Source organism: Silurus meridionalis, chromosome 7 (assembly GCF_014805685.1).
Source record: "Silurus meridionalis isolate SWU-2019-XX chromosome 7, ASM1480568v1, whole genome shotgun sequence".
In the NCBI taxonomy this organism is placed as follows: domain Eukaryota; kingdom Metazoa; phylum Chordata; class Actinopteri; order Siluriformes; family Siluridae; genus Silurus; species Silurus meridionalis.
In genome coordinates this window covers 7,820,655-7,844,127 of record NC_060890.1, presented here as the reverse complement: position 1 = coordinate 7,844,127, position 23,473 = coordinate 7,820,655, and the positions used below count along the sequence as shown (strand labels likewise).

General features: G+C 38.3%; 1 protein-coding gene across 2 annotated transcripts in view; it reads left to right on the top strand.

Annotated features, from left to right (window-relative positions):
* The window catches only part of LOC124388984 (protein bicaudal C homolog 1-like), a 74,470-nt gene that overhangs the window by 2,562 nt on the left and 48,435 nt on the right, over positions 1-23,473 (top strand). For both annotated transcript variants that reach the window (XM_046854156.1, XM_046854155.1), the window contains exons 2-3: positions 12,946-12,992; positions 21,838-21,907. In XM_046854156.1, coding sequence (XP_046710112.1) covers positions 12,946-12,992; positions 21,838-21,907 — 117 coding nt within the window. The remainder of the gene's footprint in view (positions 1-12,945; positions 12,993-21,837; positions 21,908-23,473) is intronic.

Here is a 23,473-nt window from a genome sequence, read left to right as displayed (position 1 = left end):
TGCAAGAACACAGCCTTTTACCTGAGTTCAGCTTTTTTTATCAGGGGAAGCGAATAACAGTTTTTGAAGCTGATGTTAAGAAAAGGGAAAAATAGGCATGTGTAAGCACCTGAGCAACTTCGAGTCTGCTTCTAAATCGTGGCATTCATCTGAATGTTACTTTGTCATGTGCGACCAATTGAAACATTGTTTCAGACCAAGTACACCACTTCATGGCCATGGTCTTTTCTAATGGCATTGAATATTATAAGGCGTTTGAGGAGCAAGGCTTAAGAGACATAATGGAGAGTTCAAGGCCCACATTGCAATTCACACGGCTTAAAGGATTTGCTGATGTCGTGGTACCATTTCAAAGTCTTGTGCTTTGCACCCTCGAAGTGTAAGATCTGTTTTCGTGATATTTTTGTGATATAACCATTTTCATACAGTCACTAGGGTTTCTATCATCCCCCAGTGACTTTCGAGAAGGCCGAGTTGAAATCGGTTTCCCTTTGGCAGTCTTTAAATGTGAACTCACAGCCTTTTAGTCACCAGAAAAGAATTAATAGTGAAGTAACCATCCGATCATACACCTTGACCAACTGTGACCAGTCATGACATTCTAACAACCCTACTGTGCATCTGTAGTTCGCATTGCATACCAATTTCCTGATTAATAATGACCACAGAGGCCTGATTACCGTCATACAATAGAAACCAATGTACCGTACGCCTTTCTGTACCGCTTGATGCTGGAATGGCATTTAAAAGCAGCTGGACGAAAAATAGAGAAGTCTGAACGAATAACAAGCCCATCATGCCAAAGTAAATGTAACAGTCTTATGGCAGATTGATTAGATAGATTTAGTGTCCGACGTAAATCGGAAATTCAGATACAAATTGCTCACGAAAAGCTTTGATCCGACAGCTGGCACGGCTGATTCACCGAGTGATGGATCTGTTGACCATTCATCTGAAAGTGTGTTGAAATAAAGACGTTGCTTAGTAATGCCTGAAGGTTGACAAGGCCACAGACGTCACGCAGCATGTCCTGTCACTGCTCACATGTTTTTGCACTGATTTCTTCGTTTGGCTTCTGTGTATTTGAGTAGATGTATGCGTGTGAAAGAGAAATTTTCCATTCTCGTGCTTTAAAAGAATTTCACCCGGCTGCCTCGCGTTGCTGCAGCTCTCGCTCGTCATCTTAACAGCCCTGTGCAGGGTTTATTTCTTTAAATGTTTTAGGACGAATGTGTAAGCAGAACAGGTGCCAACACCATCTAGACCTTCAGAGCCGATTGCTCTGGCCCTTTCGAGGCCCTTTCTTTTGTCGAACGCTTTTATGCACCTCGGACAGTGACGTTAATTATTTGGATTTGAAACAGGTTTATTTGAATTGGCCCTTATGACCAGCGTAGCAATGCTCAAACTTTAAAGTGTAGCGTCGTGGCAGAATGGCACATTCTGTGTTTTTACATATAAATTCAATGCAGCTCGAATGTTTTTTTAATTTTTTTTAGTCCTGGTCGGCTTCCATTAAGCAGTTCAATCCTAGTCGTTTGGAGCATGAGTTTGAATTCATTATCTCGGCCTGGAGGTGAAATGACACCAAGACACGAGCAAGAAAGCATATGTTTCCTGTCTAAATTTAAGGTTCTGTATGTATGAATTTTTTGCCCACCTGCTTCTAATACTCAAATCACATATATGGCAGTGAAATTCTTACAGAAAACTTGTCAAATTTTGTAGCACAGATGGTTTTGTAAGGGGAGAAGAATTAACATAAGATTCTGGAGTGTAGTATGCATTGGTGTATATATATATATATAGTGAATAGCTGTAGCACAAAAAGAAACAGTGGTAATAGAACATGTTTAGTAAAAGCTCCCACGCATTCTGTGTGTGTGTGTGTGTGTGTGTGTGTGTGTGTGTGTGTGTGTGTGTGCATGAAATACCACTTACAGGAAAGGATTTTACAAATAGAGATGCAAACACATTCTAGCCCACTAAGTGATAGTCCTAGTGAAATGTACGATAAAAATGGCAAGAAGCATGCTTTACCTTCTTCTATAAACAGATTCTGTTTGTTCTGGCTAATTATATACTTTCAAAAGTTCATACCACAACGGTTCGCAGATTATATGTACAAACTCTACACAGCCTCTAAATCTATAGTATTTTCCATTATCTGCTTTTCCTGCTATAAATCCTTTACAGCACACCAGTAAATTTTGCGATCATCTTAAATGTTAGAGACAGTGTTAGTGCACTTCTACTCTCACTGAACTACCTCGAAATTGTTCTGGGCTTTTGCGCTGCAAACGAACAAATTCCTTGTCAGTAAAATTGCTTCTCTCACAAGCACCAGAAACCTACTGGTCTCGAACCAAGGAACCAGTTATATAAAGGACTGGGAATGATGGTAATTTTTTTTGTTGCTTTAGCAACAGCTCAAGAAGGTTACGTTGTTTGCAATAACACAATGAAAAGGAATTACAAATATGTGATATCGTGTTATTTTTGGGCGAAAATGTGCTAAAGCCCAACCAAAGCCATAAACCAGATGGATTTTGGAGGAGACTAATACTTCATTGGCAGTGGACCGTTCAGTGAACTTTCAGAATTAATTAAAAAAGGCAAAAAGAAAATTTATGTTTGAAGTGAAATAAATAAACATAAGCCCGATTGTTGAAATAATTGTTCGCTATTAATCATAATCATATTTAGTTTAAATCAATGGCTAACGGTGATTTATCACAATTTGAAATGACCAAATGGAATGAGAGCTTTTTTCCCATGTTTATAGCTGCTGTTTTTGCGTATTTCCACAGTGTTTGGTAGGACTAGTGTGTTTTTATTGATTCAGCTCAGGCACAACCAAACCCTGTGCTGTAAAGATCCTGTTATGAAGCACCAGAGACTATATGTAATCGTATTAAAAAGCTATAATTACTAGACCATGTGTTTCAGCCTAAAGCTTTCCTTTTCACTGTTTCTTCACTTTATTAATTCTCTAAAATGCTTGACACAGCACTTCCTTATTTCTGTTCTCCAGTCAGAGCAGGTGAAAACAGTCCCACCTTTTCATGCACTTTAACACCCTGATAATTATGGCTAGTCAGTGAGGTCAAAGAGAAAAAAAGTCATTAAAATAATTACTAGTGTCAAATTTGACATGATAGGTGAATAGAATGTGAGATTTTTTTAAAAAAGAAATGCTTAAAGACACTGTCTTTGGGTCGTGTTCTGATTTGTGAGCTAGCACTGAATGAAAGCTAGTTAGCAGTATCCAAAGTGTTATGATGTACAAAGCTAGATCAGTGCACTGAAGCTTGAGGTGTATTTCCAAAATATTTGCTGCTGTGTTTTATAAGAATGTTTGAAACTATTTCAGCTTCCCTTATATTTCTGCTCCGAGTCTATCAGACACAGGACCATGAGAAGCCAGAAGAAGTCTATTTTAGGTGGCTATGCAATGCTTTGCTAACATTGGCCCAATGTCTGCTTACTAAATCTGAAATCACGATAAACTCTTTTCCTCGGTATTAGGATTGTTAGCAATGCTAGTATTTTGGAAGTAGCAGGATTTATTGAGTAATATTTTCTTTTTCAGAAAAACAGTAATAGCAAAGTATAAATAATGCTAGAACCATTTTTTATAACCAAATGCCTTCTATAATACACTGGCTAATGCTACTGATACATGCAGAGGGATGGATTATTAGTGGCCAAGCCACAAATTAGTTGAATTACCCGAGTTCTAAACTCGGGCAAAATAACTGCTATGTTTAACAAGCATATCTTTGACACAACACTGAAGCTTTATTGGTCTAAAAGTGCTCTAAATAAGAATTTGTTGCAACAACAGTGATGAATGTTTTGCAAAAAAACAGCCGGACTGAACTTGGCAAAGTACCTGACATGTTCAGTCAAAGTTTCCTGTTTTTCCTTTCTCATTTTAGAAATGAGTGGCTTATTTTGTCAAAGCGAGACTTTAGGATGTTTTTAATTCATTGAGATCATTTGGTGCATAAATCATTCCTCAAATCATAGGCAGTGAAGGAACAGTGAAGTTTGCTCGTGGATGAAAATATATTTTGGAAAATGTTTCTCTCTCACGGTGTGTGTGTGTGTGTGTGTGTGTGTGTGTGTGTGTGTGTGTGTGTGTGTGTGTGTGTGTGTGTGTGTGTTTTAAAGAGTTCATCTTTGTTGTGCTAGATAAAAGTGTAAAGCAGTGAGAGAGTGCTGGCTGGAATGTGCTTAGGCCTGGTTGTCCTCTGGACTGTAGCCTAGGGAAACACTTCTCCATGCTTTTTAGAGGTTAAACATGGCATTCTCCCCAAGAACTACCTCCACAGCCAGCTGTTGCTATCCCGTGCCTCTATTCATGGCAGAGAAAGGCATTTCTTTCCTTGTTTTTTTTTTGGTCAAATAAATAAATCTTACTGGAAAAAAAAAAAAAAACACTGACAATCTTAATTTTCACATCATAAACCTAATGCTTTGCTTTTGTCGGGTCAATAAATGCTGCAAATGGCTTAAATCGGCATGCTGGGTCTGTGCTTGAAGCTCCAGCTCGGGCTGTTCTGGTCAGAAGGACCCTGGAGGAGCAGTGGGTGGAAGGTTCCCAGTGTTCACGACGAATAATTCAATGCAGCTGTTGGAGAGACTTTGGTTAAAAAAAAAAAAAAAACCTGGCTCAAACCAGAGACTTTGTTATGACAAGGAAAGAAATGGGCCTGTTACTCCAGAGCCAGCTTGCCTGCTTCAAGACAAAAACAAAATGATTGTTGTTCACAATTCAAACTCCAACAGCGCTATGTCTTGGAGGTAATTGTGTAGATTCACCCTGGTACCAATTCCCAATAACTATTCTTGGTCTTGTAATAATGCGATTTGCAGATGAGCCACATAATTTATTTCCAGAAGTGATATTACAACTATTTATATGCTTGCTTGCTTCTGTAATTGTTTTTCAACAATTTTTTTTGCGAAAAAGAAAGCTAAACGCTGCTGTAATGTTGCTTTACAATCTCTCCATTAGCTTTGATCAACCCATTCTATAAAATACCGCTAATCTGGGCTAGCTAGCTAGTGTATTGTTTTCAGTACATGAGATTATGTGAGATTTTTGCCCTGAATAGTTGCTTTTGTGGTTCTATACACATTTTGAAAACGATTCAAAGTGTCTGCACATGTCTATGCATCCCATTCTGGTTGCAGGACAAGCAGGAAATCTTCTGTGTTTCTTAATGAGAATAGCTTTAACTTGCAAACCTCCTGTGGTCATAACATACTCCCGTTGTTTGAGGCCAGGGAACACAGCTGCTGATAACGATTTCCTAATAAACCCCTGCATCCAGCTTTCATAGATGGTGTGGACATCCTTGCACATAACTCTGCATCCACAGATAATCAAGAGTCCAGCACACATTTTTATGAACTGACTCATGTGTTAAATGAAGCCGTAAACCGGCCAGACATATTTTATGCTTCCTTTTTTTTAATAATAGTTTTAGCTTGTCGGTTTTGTTTTTGGAAGTATATGAGAAAGGAGAGTGTTGTGCATGGAGTCAATGAGCCTCAACATTGAATCGGTTAATAATACACCAACTTGGATACAACCTATGCTTATGTATAAGTCAATGCAGAAATCCATTTCAAATTGTTATTAACTCATTTACCTCTGTTACTGTATGTCCAAAAGTTTGAAAGTATAATTGTGGTCTAATTGCCTTGGGTCTATGACTAATTTGGGCTCAAGAATCCAGTTTCTGGACATAGTAATAGCATGCAAGTGATAATATTTAAAGCTTAAACATGCAAGGGTAATTTTGTATTGGTATGATTTTTTTTATAAAACATTGACACTGATTGGGGAAGTCTCTTGTTATGATGTAACTTATTTAGGGACACCCAGGACCAGTCATTTCTTGCAAAACATCGCCTTTATAGGTTTGTGAATGTTGACTTCCCTCTACAGTTCAGACATCAACATTTTCTCCCTAGGTTGGATGTAGACATGTGGTCATTATCTTTTTGAAATATCTATGGCCAGCAATTCTTTAAATCTTGGCGGATGTAATCAGCTTGTGGGCTAAACTGTCTTTACACTCATGAATCTTCACAAGAGCATTTGAAACCACTAGTCAATAAACCCCAGAGCATCAGTGATCCACCACTATATTTTACACTGAGTTTGAGGGATTTTGCTTCAATGCAGTAATCTTTCTTCCAAACAGGTGTGAGGAGCCAAAACATTTTAATTGCCTAATCCAACCACAATTTCACTGGAATTTCCTGTGACGGTCCTGCATTTTGTGGCTTTCTTTCAGAAAAGGCTTTGTTAGTACTTTTGTTGGTGTCTAACAATTTATGGATATGAATGCATTGATAGCAATACTGCAGAAATCTCAGGCTAGTATATATATATATATATTATATATATATATATATATAGTACAGTGGAACCTCGGGTTACGAACGCCCCGACATACGTATAATTCAGGTTACGAATCGCAGTTCATCAAAATTTTTGCCCCTGGTTACGAACAATATATCGGGATACGAACGTCGCTCACCAAAAAATCGCAGGCAAGTTGGTTGTTTTTGCTCTATCCACGCAGCTCGTCATATCAGTTAGCGTCCTGTGTCCCTAGCGAGAGCATCGTGTTACTTATCCGCTTGAAGTTTTCCCGGCAGCAGCGTAACAACTCGTTAGTTGATGCTCGTGGAATGATGAGATGGACAACATTAGCCGATGCATAACCACTGTATTGGGTCACCTGACCTTTTCTGCTATATGTGGTTCTTTTCCAAACTGCTACCACAAAGCTGGAGGCACTCAATTGTACAATACGTCTTTAGAATCACTATAATAAAATGTTGCATTCACTTGAACTTGGAAACCCAAACCTGTTCCAGCATGGCAATACCCTGTGCACAAAGTGAGCTCCATGAAGATCTGGTTTACATGATTTGGAGAGGAAGATCTTGAGTAGCCTGCTATAGAGCTCTGATCTCATCCCTACTGAACACCTTTGGGATGAATTGGAACGTTGACTACACCCCCAGGCCTCCTCACCTACATCAGTACCTGACTTTCGTAATACCCTTGTGGCTGATGAACACAAATATATCCATAAGCACACTCCAAAATCAAGTGGAACATCTTCCCAGAAGAGTGGAGGGAATCATAAGAGCAAATTGGGACTAAATGTGGAATGTAATTCTCAAAAATCACAAACCATACTTATGACTAGGTGACCCAATACTTTTGGGAATATGTCTCTAGATAATTCTAGGTCTAGGAGTTTGATGCATTTGTTTTTTTTTATTTCCTATTTTACCTCTGATCAAGCCATGTAGCTAGCAGGTGCATTCATTTAAATTGTTCTGTCATATCTCTGATTGAATAATACCAAGTTGATTGCTGATTTAGGTGTCAGTATCTATGCTTGTCAAAGAGCACTGAAACAAATATTCATACTTAGTTTTCTGTTATAAAAATGATATTGCAAAGTTGATTTATACTTGGTTCTAACATTTAAACATTTTATATTGGTCTTGGTTTTGCTATTCAGTATTTTATAGCAGTTTATGTAATGTTACTGCATATTCATTATGTCATTTTTGTGCAACAACCACGTGTCTGAGAGCTAAAGGCTCTTGGGGTTTCCCATAGTGATTGATGACTAAGGGATTTCAAGGTGCCCAAACTTTGAGAACAGATTGTTAAGGATTATTTGCATTTGTATTCTGTTTTTCTGTTGTGTTTGTTTTGTTTTAAAAGAGTGAATTGTTTGAGTGGAGAATTTGCTTTACTTAATCTCTGCAGATTTTCTTGAAACTTGCCAGAGGTTAGCTGTATACTAGGAATGACAGCTCAATAACTTTGCTATGTAGTTACACGTAATAAAACATACTGTTAAAAGACTGCACAGACATTGTGTTTTTGCATCATATGATCATTTTGGAACTGGAATCCCATTTTTTTCCGCTCCGGGAATGCTGTTAATCTGTAATCTATTTAACCAGCCCAATTGGCCATGCATCAGTAAAAGCATATTATACAATTCTGCTCTGAGGCTAGATGTGCAGCTGATGACAGATGGACCCAAAATTCCAGTTAGGAGAAAATCATCATTGAACAAACTTTTTATAACAGATTTTTTGCACAGTTGCACAACTATCACTTTAACACTGGACTGGCAAAACACAGTACCACTTTAATATCAGCATATTAACACTTTATTGACAATCACAATGGGACACATTAAATATGGACTTCTGTCAATATCTCTGTCATATACACCCCCCACTCCCTCTGTCTAACAGTACATTACTGTATACATAAAATATCATTTTTGGGGTGACATCCGTTTATCGTCACCATTACCACGCCAATAAACAGGGGATTACTGTATATATATATATATATATATATATATATATATATATATATATATATATATATATAATTTATTATTATTGTTATTATTTATCTATTTTATATGTATATAATGTGAGATATTTGGTGGGCTGTCCATGCCAAATAATATAAATGTATTGCCATTTCAAATGTACTACTCTAATGGTGATGGGGGAATTACTTGAAATACAGTATATGATTGAATTAGGAACTGGTGAAATTCACTTACTTTTGGGTTTGCCCATGGGTTTGTGATGTGGCTTGAAATAATTTCATGCTTATGAAATTTGGACAATGAAAAAATCTAGTCAACTGTTATGCCAAAAGGTGATCTTGTGGGTTTATACATCATATATAAAGAAAGGAAAGCAAAGACACACCGAGGAACCAATTTTGCTTCACTAAACCATTGCACACTCTATGTTGGATAATGATCATTCATTGACTCGCTACATTTAAGGTATGGTTTTTAATTCACTTCCAAAAAAAAAAAAATAATAATCACTGTGGGGACTGACTCAAAAAAGTCTTAACATTTGTCCGCTAATATGATCCTTCAGTTGATTTTTTTTCGAGTTCTGTAAGATTTCAAATAGAATTGAAATACACTTCTATGTCAAGCTTCATCACTTTACCTTTCTAAATTTCTGTGTTTAACTCTCTGTGAACTTTAGAGGGTTTTGTGGGTTTGGCTTCTGTATGCAGGAGCTGTCTCAAAATTAAGAACGTGGAGAAAATGAGTAATGACTTAAAACGAGCGATTACTTTTTTGGTGTTATCTTTTTTGGTTTAGTGTTTTGAAGTAAAAGTATGTAGTTAGTACTAATATATTAATAAAATGTAGTTACAAGATTTTGTTCTGGTGTGAAAAGAGTAACAACTGAAATAATTGAATCAATCTATGGTGGAAGGAGGAGGATGGCTGAAGCGGGAGCCAGAGGAGATGAAGCCCTCCGTTTAAAGATCTAGCTATGTTTCTATCCTCACCAATAACCATGAGCTGCACAAAAAACTAAGGTTGAAAGTTCAGCCTGCTAAAACAAGGTTTCTCATTACTATTAGGAGTTCAACAAACTACAGGAGGGGATGCACATAGTAGGACCACTGATTCTCCCTGGAATATTTCTGCACTAGCTTAAATAGATTGATTCAGCTTAAATAGATTGATTCAATCCTTTGGCCACTGATCACTTTATTTTGATTGCTGCTATCATATTTTTATACTATTATAGAATTGCAAAATTCTGTTTACATTTCTGTTTACATTTCTGCTACTGTGCACCTTATCCTGTCACGACAGGTTTTACTGGAGCTACTGCTATTTTATATTTTGTGTACTGTGTATTGTCCTGCACTGTCCTGTGTTGTCTTGCACTGTCTTGTGTTGTCTCTTGCACTGTTTGCACCAGTTGCACACATGCACTTTATGTGGCGAGGATCTTAGTTCCTGGCCCTGTGTTCTTCTGCTCTGTGACTGTTGTTTTATGTTGTTTTATGTAGCACCTGTGTTCAGGAGAAACGTTGTTTCATTTCACTGTATACTGCATCAGCTATATATGGTTGAAATGACAATAAAAGCTTCTTGACTTGACTCTTGACTTGACTTGAAATACTGACTGGATGGAGATCCCAAAGCAGACCTCACAGTTGGCTCAGGAACATCTGGGGTTTGCCCAGGAAAATCTCAAACCTATGGCTGAGGACAAAGAAATGTGACTTCTTCAAGGTCAATAAGAAAAGCATGAGGAAAATAAATAAATGTTAGCTTTTAGTAGAAAATGTCTCTTTGTTGCATAAGATGCATAATCAGCTATTCAGAATGCATGTGCAGGTTCTAAGTTGGCTCTTAATGCTCCAGTGCTCGGTTATTTAACTGGTAAACATTTCTGAACCAAGCCATGTATCCACTTTCATACTATAATCGGATACCGTGGATCTTTTTTAATTTTAATATTATTGACCTCTGACCGAAAAGATGTGCCCCTAAAATCGCTGGGATTAACATGAGCAATGCAGCTTCCATTACATTTGTTATAACTGCAATAACATTATTTCTTGCACAGATCCTTTGCTGTGATCTAAAAAGAAAATGCAAACGATATCAGAACTTTCAAATATTTTTCACATGATTTTGTTGTACTTGAACAGCCTGGAAATAACTTAAAAATTAAAAATACAACTTATTGTAGAAAATGAACTGTAAGTGTATCCTATTGGTGCTGATTTGTTGTATTTTTTTGGTTTGTTTATTAAGATTTGCCAATTGAGATTTGTGTCCGTTGTTAAAAATACTATATATAAAGAAATCGGTAATTTATGTCAATAAAAACTCAAACTGATTTAGATGGGTGACAAAGTAAAAACAGTATGCAGTGTGTTGAAAGTGTTTGGCAACAAGAACTGCTTCAGTGCAACTTGGAACAGATTCTTCAAGTCTCTGGAAACATAGCGAAGGAATGAACACACTTCTGCCAAAAGATATTTCCTGAATTGGCATTTTGGCGATAACAGTGGAGTGTTGTTTAACGCATCGGGTCGCAATCCCCAAAAAGTGTTCCATATAGTAGGCTACAGAATATGATTTAAATACTTTTATCATTGTCAAGATTTCCGTGGGTCTTACAAAGTAAAAATAAAAGGTGTACGCCTAAAAAAGTCAAAAAGTTAAATTCGCTGTTCTAGGTCTTAAATCGTTTTAAACAGGTTGTAATTTTTCGGCGTCTATGTAACGCTATCTCTAATGCTCGTAGAAATTCTCCCGCAGCACTTTAGAATTTTTTTGTTTGTTAGTTTCCATGGTGTTAAGTTCTTAATTTATTTAGTCCAAAGATAATTTGCTGTTTAACGACTACAAATGAGACCGACATGCATCAGCTTTCTGTTATTGGTGCGAGTCTGTTTTGGACTGTACCACAAACGTAAAATGGATTTTATTTTTCAGCTATGGGGAAGTGCAAGTTTAGCGATTCTTGGCTTGAAAAAAAATTATGTAGGGCTTGGTTAAGGTCAGTTCCTAACAATGTGTTTGTGTCTTTTTGATATTGTGATAAATTCCATTCTTAATGTTTTTAAAAAGTTCTTAAAAAGTCTTAAATATGACTTTGTGAAACCTGCAGAAACCCTGTTTATTCATCCATTAATTAAGCCATTATGCCATGTGGACTGGAACATGATTATCTTAGAAGAAACAACTTCCAGTAGGATAGAACTGTTTCCTCATAGCATGAAGGTGATCAGTCAGAAAAAGTTGGTATTAATTGTACTATAGAGACACTTTACTTTTACGGTACTACGAATGTGAACCATATCAGTAAAAGAAATGAGTCTTGTAGTACACCATAGCAGGCATTTAATTCATTACCCGGGCTGTCTGTATATACAGCAGTGCTGGCTGAGGGCCAAAGAAACCACTACATAGTCTGGAAAATATGAAATATAGATGTGTGGACTTTCATATAGTGATATTTGTGTTATTACAATTTTTACAACAGAGTAACCCTGAAAATAGACATGCATGTGTTTTTTTACAGACAGATAATATTTATATCCTGACTCTCTTTCAGAGTTAATGGTTAAAACATGTGCTCATTTATCGTTAGACCATACTGAGCGTATAATATCTGAAACAGCCAGGACAAACTTGTTGAGGTTTTATCCTGAACACTCTCTTTCTACTTTCTAAGGCTCTTTAAATATGGGTTTGTTTGGATTGTTTGGTTTTTTTCTGCAAAAACTGATTAACCCAGTACCATATCAGAATGTTATTAGCTTTATAAATCTGCATGTAGGTCATAGTTACTGTAAGTATTTCTAATGTGAATCACTTTCCAACTGTATTTTTTCATGGTCTCATTGTAATGCAGAGCTGATTCATATGGTGCAGTGTTGGTTTGTGCAGTTTGAAGTGAATGTGCTTCTAAAAACATCCCTGTAATTCCAAGGATATAAATACACACTGAGTATTTGTCTGGCTTAGCTGGGCTTGTGGCAACACGATTTTGCCCATGTCACCATAAGAACTGTCGGTCATGCCGTTTTGATTTCCCTTAGTGATTTACTGTCTTTTGTGTATCCAACTTGGATCATTATTAACATTAATCAAGCTCAGGCAATTATTATGTTTCATGTGGTAAGAGGTAAGTTTGTCTTGTACAAATTCATGCTCCAGGTACACTATATAGACAAACTGTTACCACAAAATATGCTGATATTTTGAATGCTTGGTGGTTTTAGAGAAGAATTTCCTGAATATAAAACTTACTGATATGCACCAAACAGAACTCCTATATGAGCCTTCACTTAACGCAAGCCCACACATTTCCTGCAAAGACATCTTGTTGCCAATGAGCAGGAAATTGGCCCGTGCATTCAACCTGCATGAATTCCAATGACAAAAAATGTTCCACTGCTGGCCATGTGGCAAAATGTGTAAAGATTACTGATTGCTGATTGCTGATTGTTTTTGTTTGTTCTACACATCTATAAGTGAACCCTGATGTTTTATTCTTTCTGAAATGTCCCTTTCTTCTGCGCAGCTGCCGCCGAGGGGAGGGTGAACGGAGGCGAGGATTTCTTTCAGAAGGTAAGGGAAACCACACTGCTTTGGCAAGTCTGTGTAGTGGTGTAAAACCAGTCAAAATCATATTGCCTACAGAGTTCTGTGGAAATGACATATGGACATGCTTAGCTATGCCCTGCTGCCCTGGTAGCATTAAAGTTTGCAGAATAGTCTGATTTCTCTGATCGCTCGATTTGCAGCAGATTTTGCTGCTGCATTGCTGATTAATGACTTTTGTATGCCCGCTCGCATCCTTTTTTTTTTTTTTTTTTGAACTGAGGTGGACTTAAATCCTTCTGTTGCCAAAGCACATTTAACCTGTGTCGATAACTTTACAAGGGAAATGGGTGCAAGCTTTTAAGCAGAACGCTAGCAGGACCAGGGTGGATAAACACAGAAAGGCGAACGTGTGTGGGACTGGCCAGATGGCCCAGGGGTGGGGAATGCAAGCCAGGACCCAAGTGAGACCACGGCAGGTGGCCCACTCCTGTAAAAAACCTGACTACATTTACAGGCAGAATGGAGTAACGCCTTCAAAATAAACACACTCTCCAACTTGCCATAGATCCGATTCAGTGAAGAATCACACTCACCCTGAAAGCTAAAAGGTTTGTATAAACTCAAAATGAAAGGGTGGGAAAATAAACCCACTAGGCTACGCGAGTATGTTCTAGAGGATAGAGTGTGCTGTGGCCTGGACCTCAAAGTGCTTCAGACAGTAGTAGTCAGAGCTTCAGGAATGCCAATGCTGGGTTTTCAAATAATCATTTACCAAGTTGTCAGCCAAGTTGGAAGTAAAATATTTGATGAATAGGAAAGAGCCTGTGTTTCCAGAAATGGCAGATTGGTACATTTGCCCCCAACAAAAGATGTTTAAAACAAATAGTGAATAGGTTTAGGCTGCTTTAAAGACAATAACGCTTTTGTAACACCTCGCACGCTAGATTTCTGAGGCAGCAGCAATATTAATAATTTCCCCGAGTTAGATTTATCAACCATGTTTTATTAGTTATTTAGCATTTAGTGGGTTGGTCATCTCTAAAATACTCAGTGGTAGTAGCTCAGTGGTTAAGACTCTGGGTTACTGACTGGAAGTTCATGGTTCAAGCCCCGGTATTGCCAAGCTGCCACGCTTGGAGCCCTTAAGCAAGGCCCTAAACCCTAATGCTCCAGCTGTAGCATGGCAGACCCTGCACTCTGACCCTAGCTTCCTAACATCGCTGGGATATACGAAGAAAGAATTTCACTGTGCTGTAAAGTACATGTGAAAAGTATAAAGCACCTTTCTTTCAAAGTTGGAGGAACACGATTGTATAGAATGTCTTTGGATGTAGTTGCATTAAATTTCCTTCCACTTGAACTGAGAGACCCAAACCTGTACCAGCACAAAACCAGCTCCATGAAGATACTGAAGTGGGAGATCTTGAGTGGCCTGCTATAGAGCTCTAACCTCAACCCTATTGAACACATTTGGAATGAAGTAAACTCTGACTGCACCCCAGGCCTCCTCACCTCACCTACCTCAGTACCTGATTTTACTAACACATTTGTGGTTGAATGAACACAAATCTCCCAAATCTATCTTTCAATCCACACCTTGCTAGCGGAACTGTTGCTGCTGTGATTGGCTTTTGTTCTGTCTGAGCGATCTGCCCATCACAGAGAACGATTCAGAACTCAGCGATGTTTTCAGTCACAACACTGAGTTCCTGTCTGTTAGAGTTTCGGCACTGGGGTCGAGCACAATGGTAGGATTCAGTCTCCGTGGATGTTTACGCTCAACCTGAGTGCTGAGATCAGCTTTCCAACAGAGATTAAAACGCAGGAACCCTCACCATTCTTTAGTAGTATGTACAGGATGAACACCAAGGCACTCTTTACTGTCTGAGGATTTCCAGTGAAGACAGTTAGCAGAATGATCAATGCTTATATGAGCTCTTTCTTTGGAGTCCACTAGAACCAATGTAGCAGTAAAGGACAGTATTGTTATTGAAGTCGATTGAGCTTAAACTGGATGTCCTTTCAGGATTTGTGAGTGTTTGTTTAGGATTTAGTCCAGCTACTTTATATTGTATTTAATGCATAGATGAAAAATAAGATATATACACACACACACACACACACACACACACACACACACACACACACACACACACACACACACACACAAAGTTTACTGGAACAATTACCATACCTGATTTGTTTCTATAAGTGATTTCTTGAGTACTTCACATTCCACAGCCAGTTGCAGCAAAACAGTTTCACCAGTGCAACAGGTTTTATGGAATTGGACCATCACAAGTTTTCAAAGTGAGTTACCTTCTCTCCTCGCAACCTGTCCAGGACCGAGATTTAAACCAGGCGTCCAATATCCCACATCCAGATAATCTTATCAAAAGCTACTTTCGGTACGTCTACACTTCCTGCCAAGAACCCAATACACTTTCTGATCATCACTATAGCCTGGTTAACTCATTATTTATCCTGAGACTGTGTGGCAGCTGTGCTTTAACATTCCTCTCCGCCTTAGTCCCTCCAAAAAACCCCACAATTGTTTATCAAGTGAAGACGGATTGTAAACAGAGAATTATTTGTAGCGGGACTAGCCGAGAAGCCGGAGGTAACGAGAAGCAGGTTTGCGAGTCCTGGAACATAACGGCTCTATTAGCACTTTTCATTGGGCTCAATGTGAAAGCATGTTCGTAAACACCGCAGTATAGGCGGACCACCATTTGACATGAGCTCTCAATCAGATGTGGATGGTAACATGAGCCTGACAGAAAGCCTTAGCACAATGGGTAGATGTTGTGCCTTGGAGTCGACTGTGGTTAGAGTAAATGCCACATTTCCTATTGATTGCTACTTTCTATTACAATAAAAATCAGCTGTGCGCTTATATGCTAAAAGCATAGACATTTTAAAATACAATGTTTGCATCAGTACGCAGCCGCCTAGACGTTTTTCAGTGTAGTGTTACAACCCAGAATTTAAAACGTAAAAAATTCCATCTACACAACGTTTAACGGTGCAAAATAAACAAAAGTTAATTAAAAGTGCAAACTGCTGCAAAATTATGACTCAAGGCAAATGGATATGTGTAGTTTCACTCATGGTTTGTGTGTTTTGGTCATGGACAGTGGTAAAATTCTCTGACTGTTGGAACAATGTTCTAGATGAACAAATGGTCAGCAGTGTGTCAAGATGATGTGAACCAAATTTGTTGAAGATGAGACAAAATTCAGGGGAGGAGTAACAAAAATGACATTTAGATATAAGAATGTTTAGCATGTTATTGTAACCTTTACCAGTAAATGGCGCAGTCACAAATTTGTTGCATAGCCTCAGGTCCCAGTCCTGAAGATGAGCCTTACTTTCTGTTTAGCAGCTTTGCTATCAGGTTCATAAGCTTTATAAGCTTCATAAGCAAACCATTTCAAATATTTATAATATATTTTGATAACCTTTGTGAAGGTTACTTTGACGAAGATATATGCCACAATTGGTGGCGCTTGGAACAAATTTGCGGTTGGAGCAGCAAACAACTGTTTAACAGACTAAAAAACACACTAAATGCAAGATGGTGAAAAATTGTTTAGGTTGTCTATTTTTCTTGGCAAAATTGGTTTAACATTTTGGATTAGATAAAGGCACATGATGAAGAGCGATTACAAAAGCAAAAGTATTGCCACTGGTTTTTAAACTGACTGACCTAGGAACACATACAGGCTCTTGATTCTCATTAACTTATTAACTTTAACAGTATTCTGTTGGAAGGTAAACCTTTACCCTAGTAAATCTCTTGCAGACTAGAACAGATTTTAGTTTAGAATTGCCGACCTTCTCTCAACCTTGACCAGTTTCCTACTCCCACAATATGATGCTTACACTACTATGCTTTACTGTAGAAGGTGTTCTCAGGGTGATCAGCAGTCTTGGGCTGGCTCCAATTAATAGGACTTTGTGCCACAGTCAAAAAGATTTTGGTCTCACAGGAATAGAGTTCCTTTTTCCAGATGTTAGAGTCTCCAAGTGGGATTTCACATGCTGTTTTTTAAGAAATGGCTTTTTTTATTATTACTCTTTCATTAAGTCCAGGTTTGTGGAGTGTCTGGTTTATGGTTGTCCTGTGAACAGCTTCTCTCCGGCTCAGTCGAAGTTTCACTTGGCTTCTCGGTTGCTCCTTGCTGGCGTTTGGTGGATGACTTCCTCGGATTTGTCCGTGCCACATTCTTTCCATTTTTTAATAATGGAATTGATAGTGTTGCTCCGCATGTTCAAAATATATTTTATTAAATACATTACAATTGACAGCTCTGAAAACCTAATGGCGGTTGTTCAGTTTCTAATAGAGTAAAAGAATCCTGACTTCCTGTTTTAGTTCAAATAAACACTCTGCTGCTGTTAGCACAAAGGCTGACATTGTGCTGTGTTTCTGTTAATAATTTCACTGGTTCATTTGCATCTGGCCTTGAAATGGATATGAAATCCTAGGAATTCACAGCTCCTTTCATATGAATTCCCAATGGAAATTCCTATTGATTTATCACATTTTTTTACCATGGTACCTTGCCTGGGAATTGTTTTCTTTCTTTTGGCCAGTCCCGTTTTTATTCTAAATGGTCCCAAATTAGTGAGCACAAGTTCACTGAAGACAACCACATTAACATCCATCATGACTGATTTTAGGCAGTATTAAATTTGGCTTAGCCAGTGTGCCAGCTACAAAGGAGAAAATGTAGATATGATCCATGCTGAACTTCAAAACAAGTGTGCATGGAAACAGTGATGTGGTGACTGGGACCATCCCATCACACACTCTTTGCCTCGCTGGACGGAGTACACAGGCTGTGAGGTAAGTACAATGACTGTTGAGACTCCCGTTTCTCGGCATGCACTCAGAGCTCATGCCAATTAAAAAACACACTTCTCCCTGGGACAGGAACACTATGGAAATAATGGTCATGCAGGCCTGTGATGTGGGCCAGGCCGCTCCCCACGCCTACGAACAGATGACTCCTCATGGTCTTGCTCACTGTCTGTCTGCCTTTTTTCCACCGATGAAGTGTTCTGTTTGGCCTGGATTTGTTTTTGCCTTTCTTTTCTGACACATGCTTATTCTAAAACAGCGGAGGCAATTCTTGTTTTCCCCTCAAGCCTCTGATCAAGGTGTGTATGTGTCTAACTAGTCGTGTGTGGTCAAGAATATTATTCAAACTTTGTAAAAGTCCCGTTTTTTTCCCCCTCTGCTCAGCCAAACTGTCTGTGATACCCTAATTTGTATCAGTGCTGAGAGTTTCAAGTTCAGGCTTAGCTATAAACAAAACCAGTGTGAAAAGTGTAATGTGAAATGGCTTTGCTTTTATCTAAAAGCATATCAACTTTACATCTGCTTCAGAGGAAATGCAGAGTGGGCTGTAGATGAACTCTCATTCACGACTCCAACCCCCTCAGCCGAAAGCCATCTTAACGGCAATCACATAAAGCAACGACATAAAGCTAAAAATAGTAAGGCACTGTATGTGCTGCTAAATCATGAGCATCCTGAGTGTTTAGGTTTTTGGTCATTGTAAGTCTTTTCATTTAGGACCTCTGTATAAATGGGGAGTCTGTCGGTCAGTGAGAGAGCGAGAGAAAGAGTCCTTTTGCATTAAACAAGGCAGTTGTGTTGAATCATGGGAAATTTGTTTCTCTCTCTCTTTTTTTTTTAAATCATCAAGTAATGTATTTCTTAGCCATACGAGTCATAAATGCTAAATCCGCTGGCTTTACAATAATGATGAGTCAGGCTGAAAGTAAAACAAAAATGCTGTTTCATAAAGGAAAACAGGTTATTGTGTGTAGATGAATCATTCATTCATGTTTAGAATGCAGAAGAAACCTATTCTCACACAGAGAGAACACAAGAAACCTCACACTGACCAGGATCAGACCAGGCCCTGAGGCAAGAAAGCTTTACTGCAACAAGGATCTGCCCTAGATAAATCATCATCTTGTTTAAAAGTGTATAGAAGTATATAGGTTCAAAGTTTATGTATATGTTTTAAAAGCTAATCAAGAAATGATACTTGATGCCGTTAAGAGCTTATGCCAAGCTTTTGATATTGGGTGGACCAGCAAACACGTCATCCTTTGGGACACGTGAATTTCACGTGAAGTTCCTGCATCTTGTCAACTTTGAATCTGCTGAAAATATGAAGTTTTAGCCCACCCAAAGGTCTCAGCTGAATCAATATACAGGAACAATCTTATTTTTTCATAACAACAGCCAAAAGCTGTTTATGCGAATTGAGCTCCTGACTGAGTCTGGTTCTGGAACGAGGGTGGCGCAATAACAGCTGTTTTCAGTGGGACCACAGCAAGAAGCAGGTGCCAGACCAGAACTAGCATGGCAGTCAGTTCTCACACTTAGTTCAGCTGGAGCATTAAATATCACAATGTGGGAAATTGTGCTACTCCTTCCAAAATCTGATTCTTGATCAGCTTAGAATTGTTGAGTGCTAAATTTTTTTTACTACATCATTCTTGGCTGGAGCTTGTCTCAAGCTGCATATAGTTTACAACTGTGTACAACTGGCTGATATCAGTTCATAACCTGTAAGTTTAAGAGATAAGATGATTTTTTTTGCTGCTCCGTATTTCACTGTGGCTGCATTTGCTCTTCTGTAGTGTGTGTGTGTGTGTGTGTGTGTGTGTGTGTGTGTGTGTGTGTGTGTGTGTGTGTGTGTGTGTGTGTGTGTGTGTGTGTGTGGTCTGATTGAATGTGCCTCTCACATGGGCATGGTGCTGCCAAAATCAGCAGTAACATCACAGTGGAATAGCGTTCACAATGGGGTTTGATACGGAGCCAGAATCATTTGTTAAAATTTGCCACCGTGGCAGTACTGACCTTTACACTGTAAATTGCTAATGAAGCATGAAAGATGTGCAGAAGCCAGACTCAGATCTATTGCACAAATGTGACGTCTTCCGACAAAGATCTTGGGGTCAAGCCGAGCAATATGAAAACTCCTCAGTGGCATCTGTTGAGTTTTGTGGCTTATAGTTGAAACCTTACAAGAGTGTTATTTAAAAAAAATATCACCTCAATGTTTGAGTCATGTATAGGGTTGCAAAATTGACTGGAATAGACAGGAAACTTTGTATGGGGAATATGTGGGAATTAAGGAAATACACTGGGAATTTACAAAATTGCAGGTTAGCCTGTAACAAAAAACTTAAATTATTATTATTAAATTATACTGTGCATTCCTTCATAAAAAACTGATAATTTCTTGAATCCTTCACAAAAAAAGAATGTAAAAAATGTCTTTACACATATTCACGTAAATTACTTTATTATTACCTACATTTATGTTTAATACATCTTTGAGCTTGTGTAAGCAATTGTGCAACAAATTTATACTAACAATTAATTTATATTTATGTTTGTATATGATGCAGTTTATTTACATTTCCCAAAATTTCTAATGAATTCCATAAATAATAAATGAAGTTTCCAACTTGAAATATTTGCTAAATTCCTCAGATGACGTTCCCATAGAAGGTTTTTGTAAAAACCTTTTTGTTTCCGGAAATTCTCCGCCCCATTGCAACCATGTCATGTCATGTATGATAGTGGATTCTGGTCCTCTCAGTTGATTAAAAAAATGTCCATGTGAATTTAGCAGGCTTCCAACACTTTTTATTGAACAAGTGAATGAACGTGCGAAGGTGGACATAAGGCTGTTGAAACCCACTGCAGCAAAAAAAAATTCCGAGTTTTTTTTTCGGTGCTTTTCTCCCGTCCCCTAATAAATCCTTAGTTTCCAGAAAGGAACCGAGCAGTTTGACTTTTTTGCTTTACTGTAAAGTTTCAGCTTGGATTGTTTTAATTGGACGACGTTTCCCTTTTTCAGCTGGACATGTGTTATTAGGTGATTCCGAGCCACAGCTCTGCAGGCCTGGCAGCTTTCAGCGGCACGGTGGCGTGACAAAGAGTACAATGTGTTTTCTTTGACTTTTTCAGAAACCACTAGAACCAGCAACTAGACACGTTTGTAATGTCATCTGTTTTCCTGTCAGGAATGAAAATAGTAGCGAGAGAACAATATGCACTATGCAAACCGTTTACATGTACAGTAAATTCTGATAAATAATTCTTACCCTTCGAAAAAAAAATGCCCGTTCTTAGATCTTGTAATGGCTTCCTATGTGAATCTGAGGGAAATGCAGATTTTCTTTTATTCATAGGTCGTGAGGGGAAGTCCACTGTTAGTTATTAATCACCTCTTGAGTGGCCGTACTCTTGACTTTTTAATTCCAACAGCAGAAGTCAAGTGGTTGGAATGCAAAGCCGTATGCCAAGCACAATGTGTGTCTTTCACTCTTACCACTATGAGCAGATGAAAAGGGCAAACCACCAGTGCAGCAGGGCAGATATTTTTTTTTAACTGGAGCTCCACTTTAACACTGCCTAAGCACTTTCAATACACATGCTTAAACCTGGGCACGTGCAAAGGACATGTGAGTCCATTTGGCCAGGATTCAAACCCAAATTCTGATTTTAAAAAGATCTGTTCGTAGTTACAAGAATTGAATGCACTTTGCTAGAAATGTGAACAGATCTGTGTAATACGTTAGGCATGTTTCCTAATTGTATTTTCATTTTACATTCTAATTTATAACCATATCATGCACGACAGCTGTTTAATGTACAATCAGGGGATACCTTTCTGCTTTGGATTTTTGTTTAAAAGTGTTCTAGTTGATCGTTTGAAAACATCATAAAATAGTTTAGATATATGTATTTTTTACACATGCTGCATTTGCGCTGCATGATTTGAGAGAACCATTTTGTTGATTGAAATATCTGTGGCTTCCATTTTTTCAGGTCATGGAGGAGACCAATACTCAGATCGCATGGCCTTCGAAGTTAAAAATAGGTGCAAAGTCTAAGAAGGGTAAGCTTGCCTGTATTATTCTTTCATTGTGTGTATGTGCATGTATAATGTCTATATGTTGACTGAAAAACTGGAAAACTGTGCTGTTATCCTGTTTTGAGTTACCATGGTTAGGGACAGATTGATATGTGTATGTGGAACCCTGGGAAACCCTTCTCATACTGCAATTTCTGTTATTTTTATTCTATGTAATATAGCAAAACTATAGGCATGCTTTGTATGTAACTTTACTTGCCATTTACTCAACATTTTAAAGTTAAACCTCAACAGTAAAAAGGATGAAAATTGCATTTAAAGATTAAATTCTGACTTTTGACAAAGTATGTTCAGTCAGAAAAACCCACATTTTTGCCTGCCAGAATTCAGCCACAGTGATGGACAGTTTTCCCAGACCGTCACACATTTAGTAATACTTTCACAGTTCAAAGGAAAACACTATAAATTTAGATGTGTGCACACTCTCTAAGCCATTTCGAAATTACAGCCTAAGTAATACAAAATAAAAAGACCATTTCATCTTATCAAAGTTATGCATGGGGAAAAAATGCCTTTAATAAATAGCGCCAGCATCTTCTTGGCACCTTGCTATGAAGCTCTGTGTGTTATCTCAGTTTCGGCTGCCTTAATAATGAAAGGTTTTTTTGCAATAGCTTTTCTGAAAGAGGAACATCTTGTACATACATTCCACACTGCTATTAGTTTAATAAGAGAATTAGTTTAAGGGCAGAGGTTCACCAATCTGACAAAAACTGTGTTTTCCAATTGTGGAATAATGTTTCTTAACATTAAATTGTGGAGACCTTGAATATCTCATCATCTTTACGAGAATCTGGAGAAATCTCCAAATTTCTTGCAAGGGACAATGTCGAAAATTACCATTGGTTGCTTGATCTTTGGGCCCTCAGCCAGCACTGCATTAAAAACAGGCATGATCCTTTGATTAAAATCACTTCATTGGTTTAAAAACAACCCTAGAAATCATTGTTTGTGAACACAGTTTGCCATGCTATTCATACATGCAGGTTAAAGCTCTACCATGTAAAGAAGATAATCCAGAAATGCTGCCATTTTTCATTTAAAATAAACTGATGCAAAGGCACTGAGGGTGTTTTTCCTTTTGGTAAACCTTTGTAATTTATTCCAGGCTGACAAAATATGCTACAATCCGAATTCTCTCTGAATACCCTTGACCAGGTCAGAGGCCATTCAGAATTCCACTGCACGTTCTCTCGTGTTTGGCCACCAGCCCTGGGCATTGGCTGCTCTAAAGACCGAACCTTACATAATCTTTCACTGTTATCTTTTGACTGAATGTGGCAAGCATCCCAGCTAATTAAGGATGGAAAACATATGCAGAGCCTCAGACATGTGGTCCGCACCAGGCGCAGCGTTGTGTCGCACTCTTCTGTCCTCTGGGGGCTCAGCTGTGTTGCAAGAGGTTCACTGCAAGTCTGTGTGCAGCTCATCATGACCAAACAGCCAGCATATTGTCTCCGGAGTGAAAACACTCTCTTTGATGTAGTGTTTAGCCTCAGTGTTTGTGAGACATGACAACAGCCGTTCACA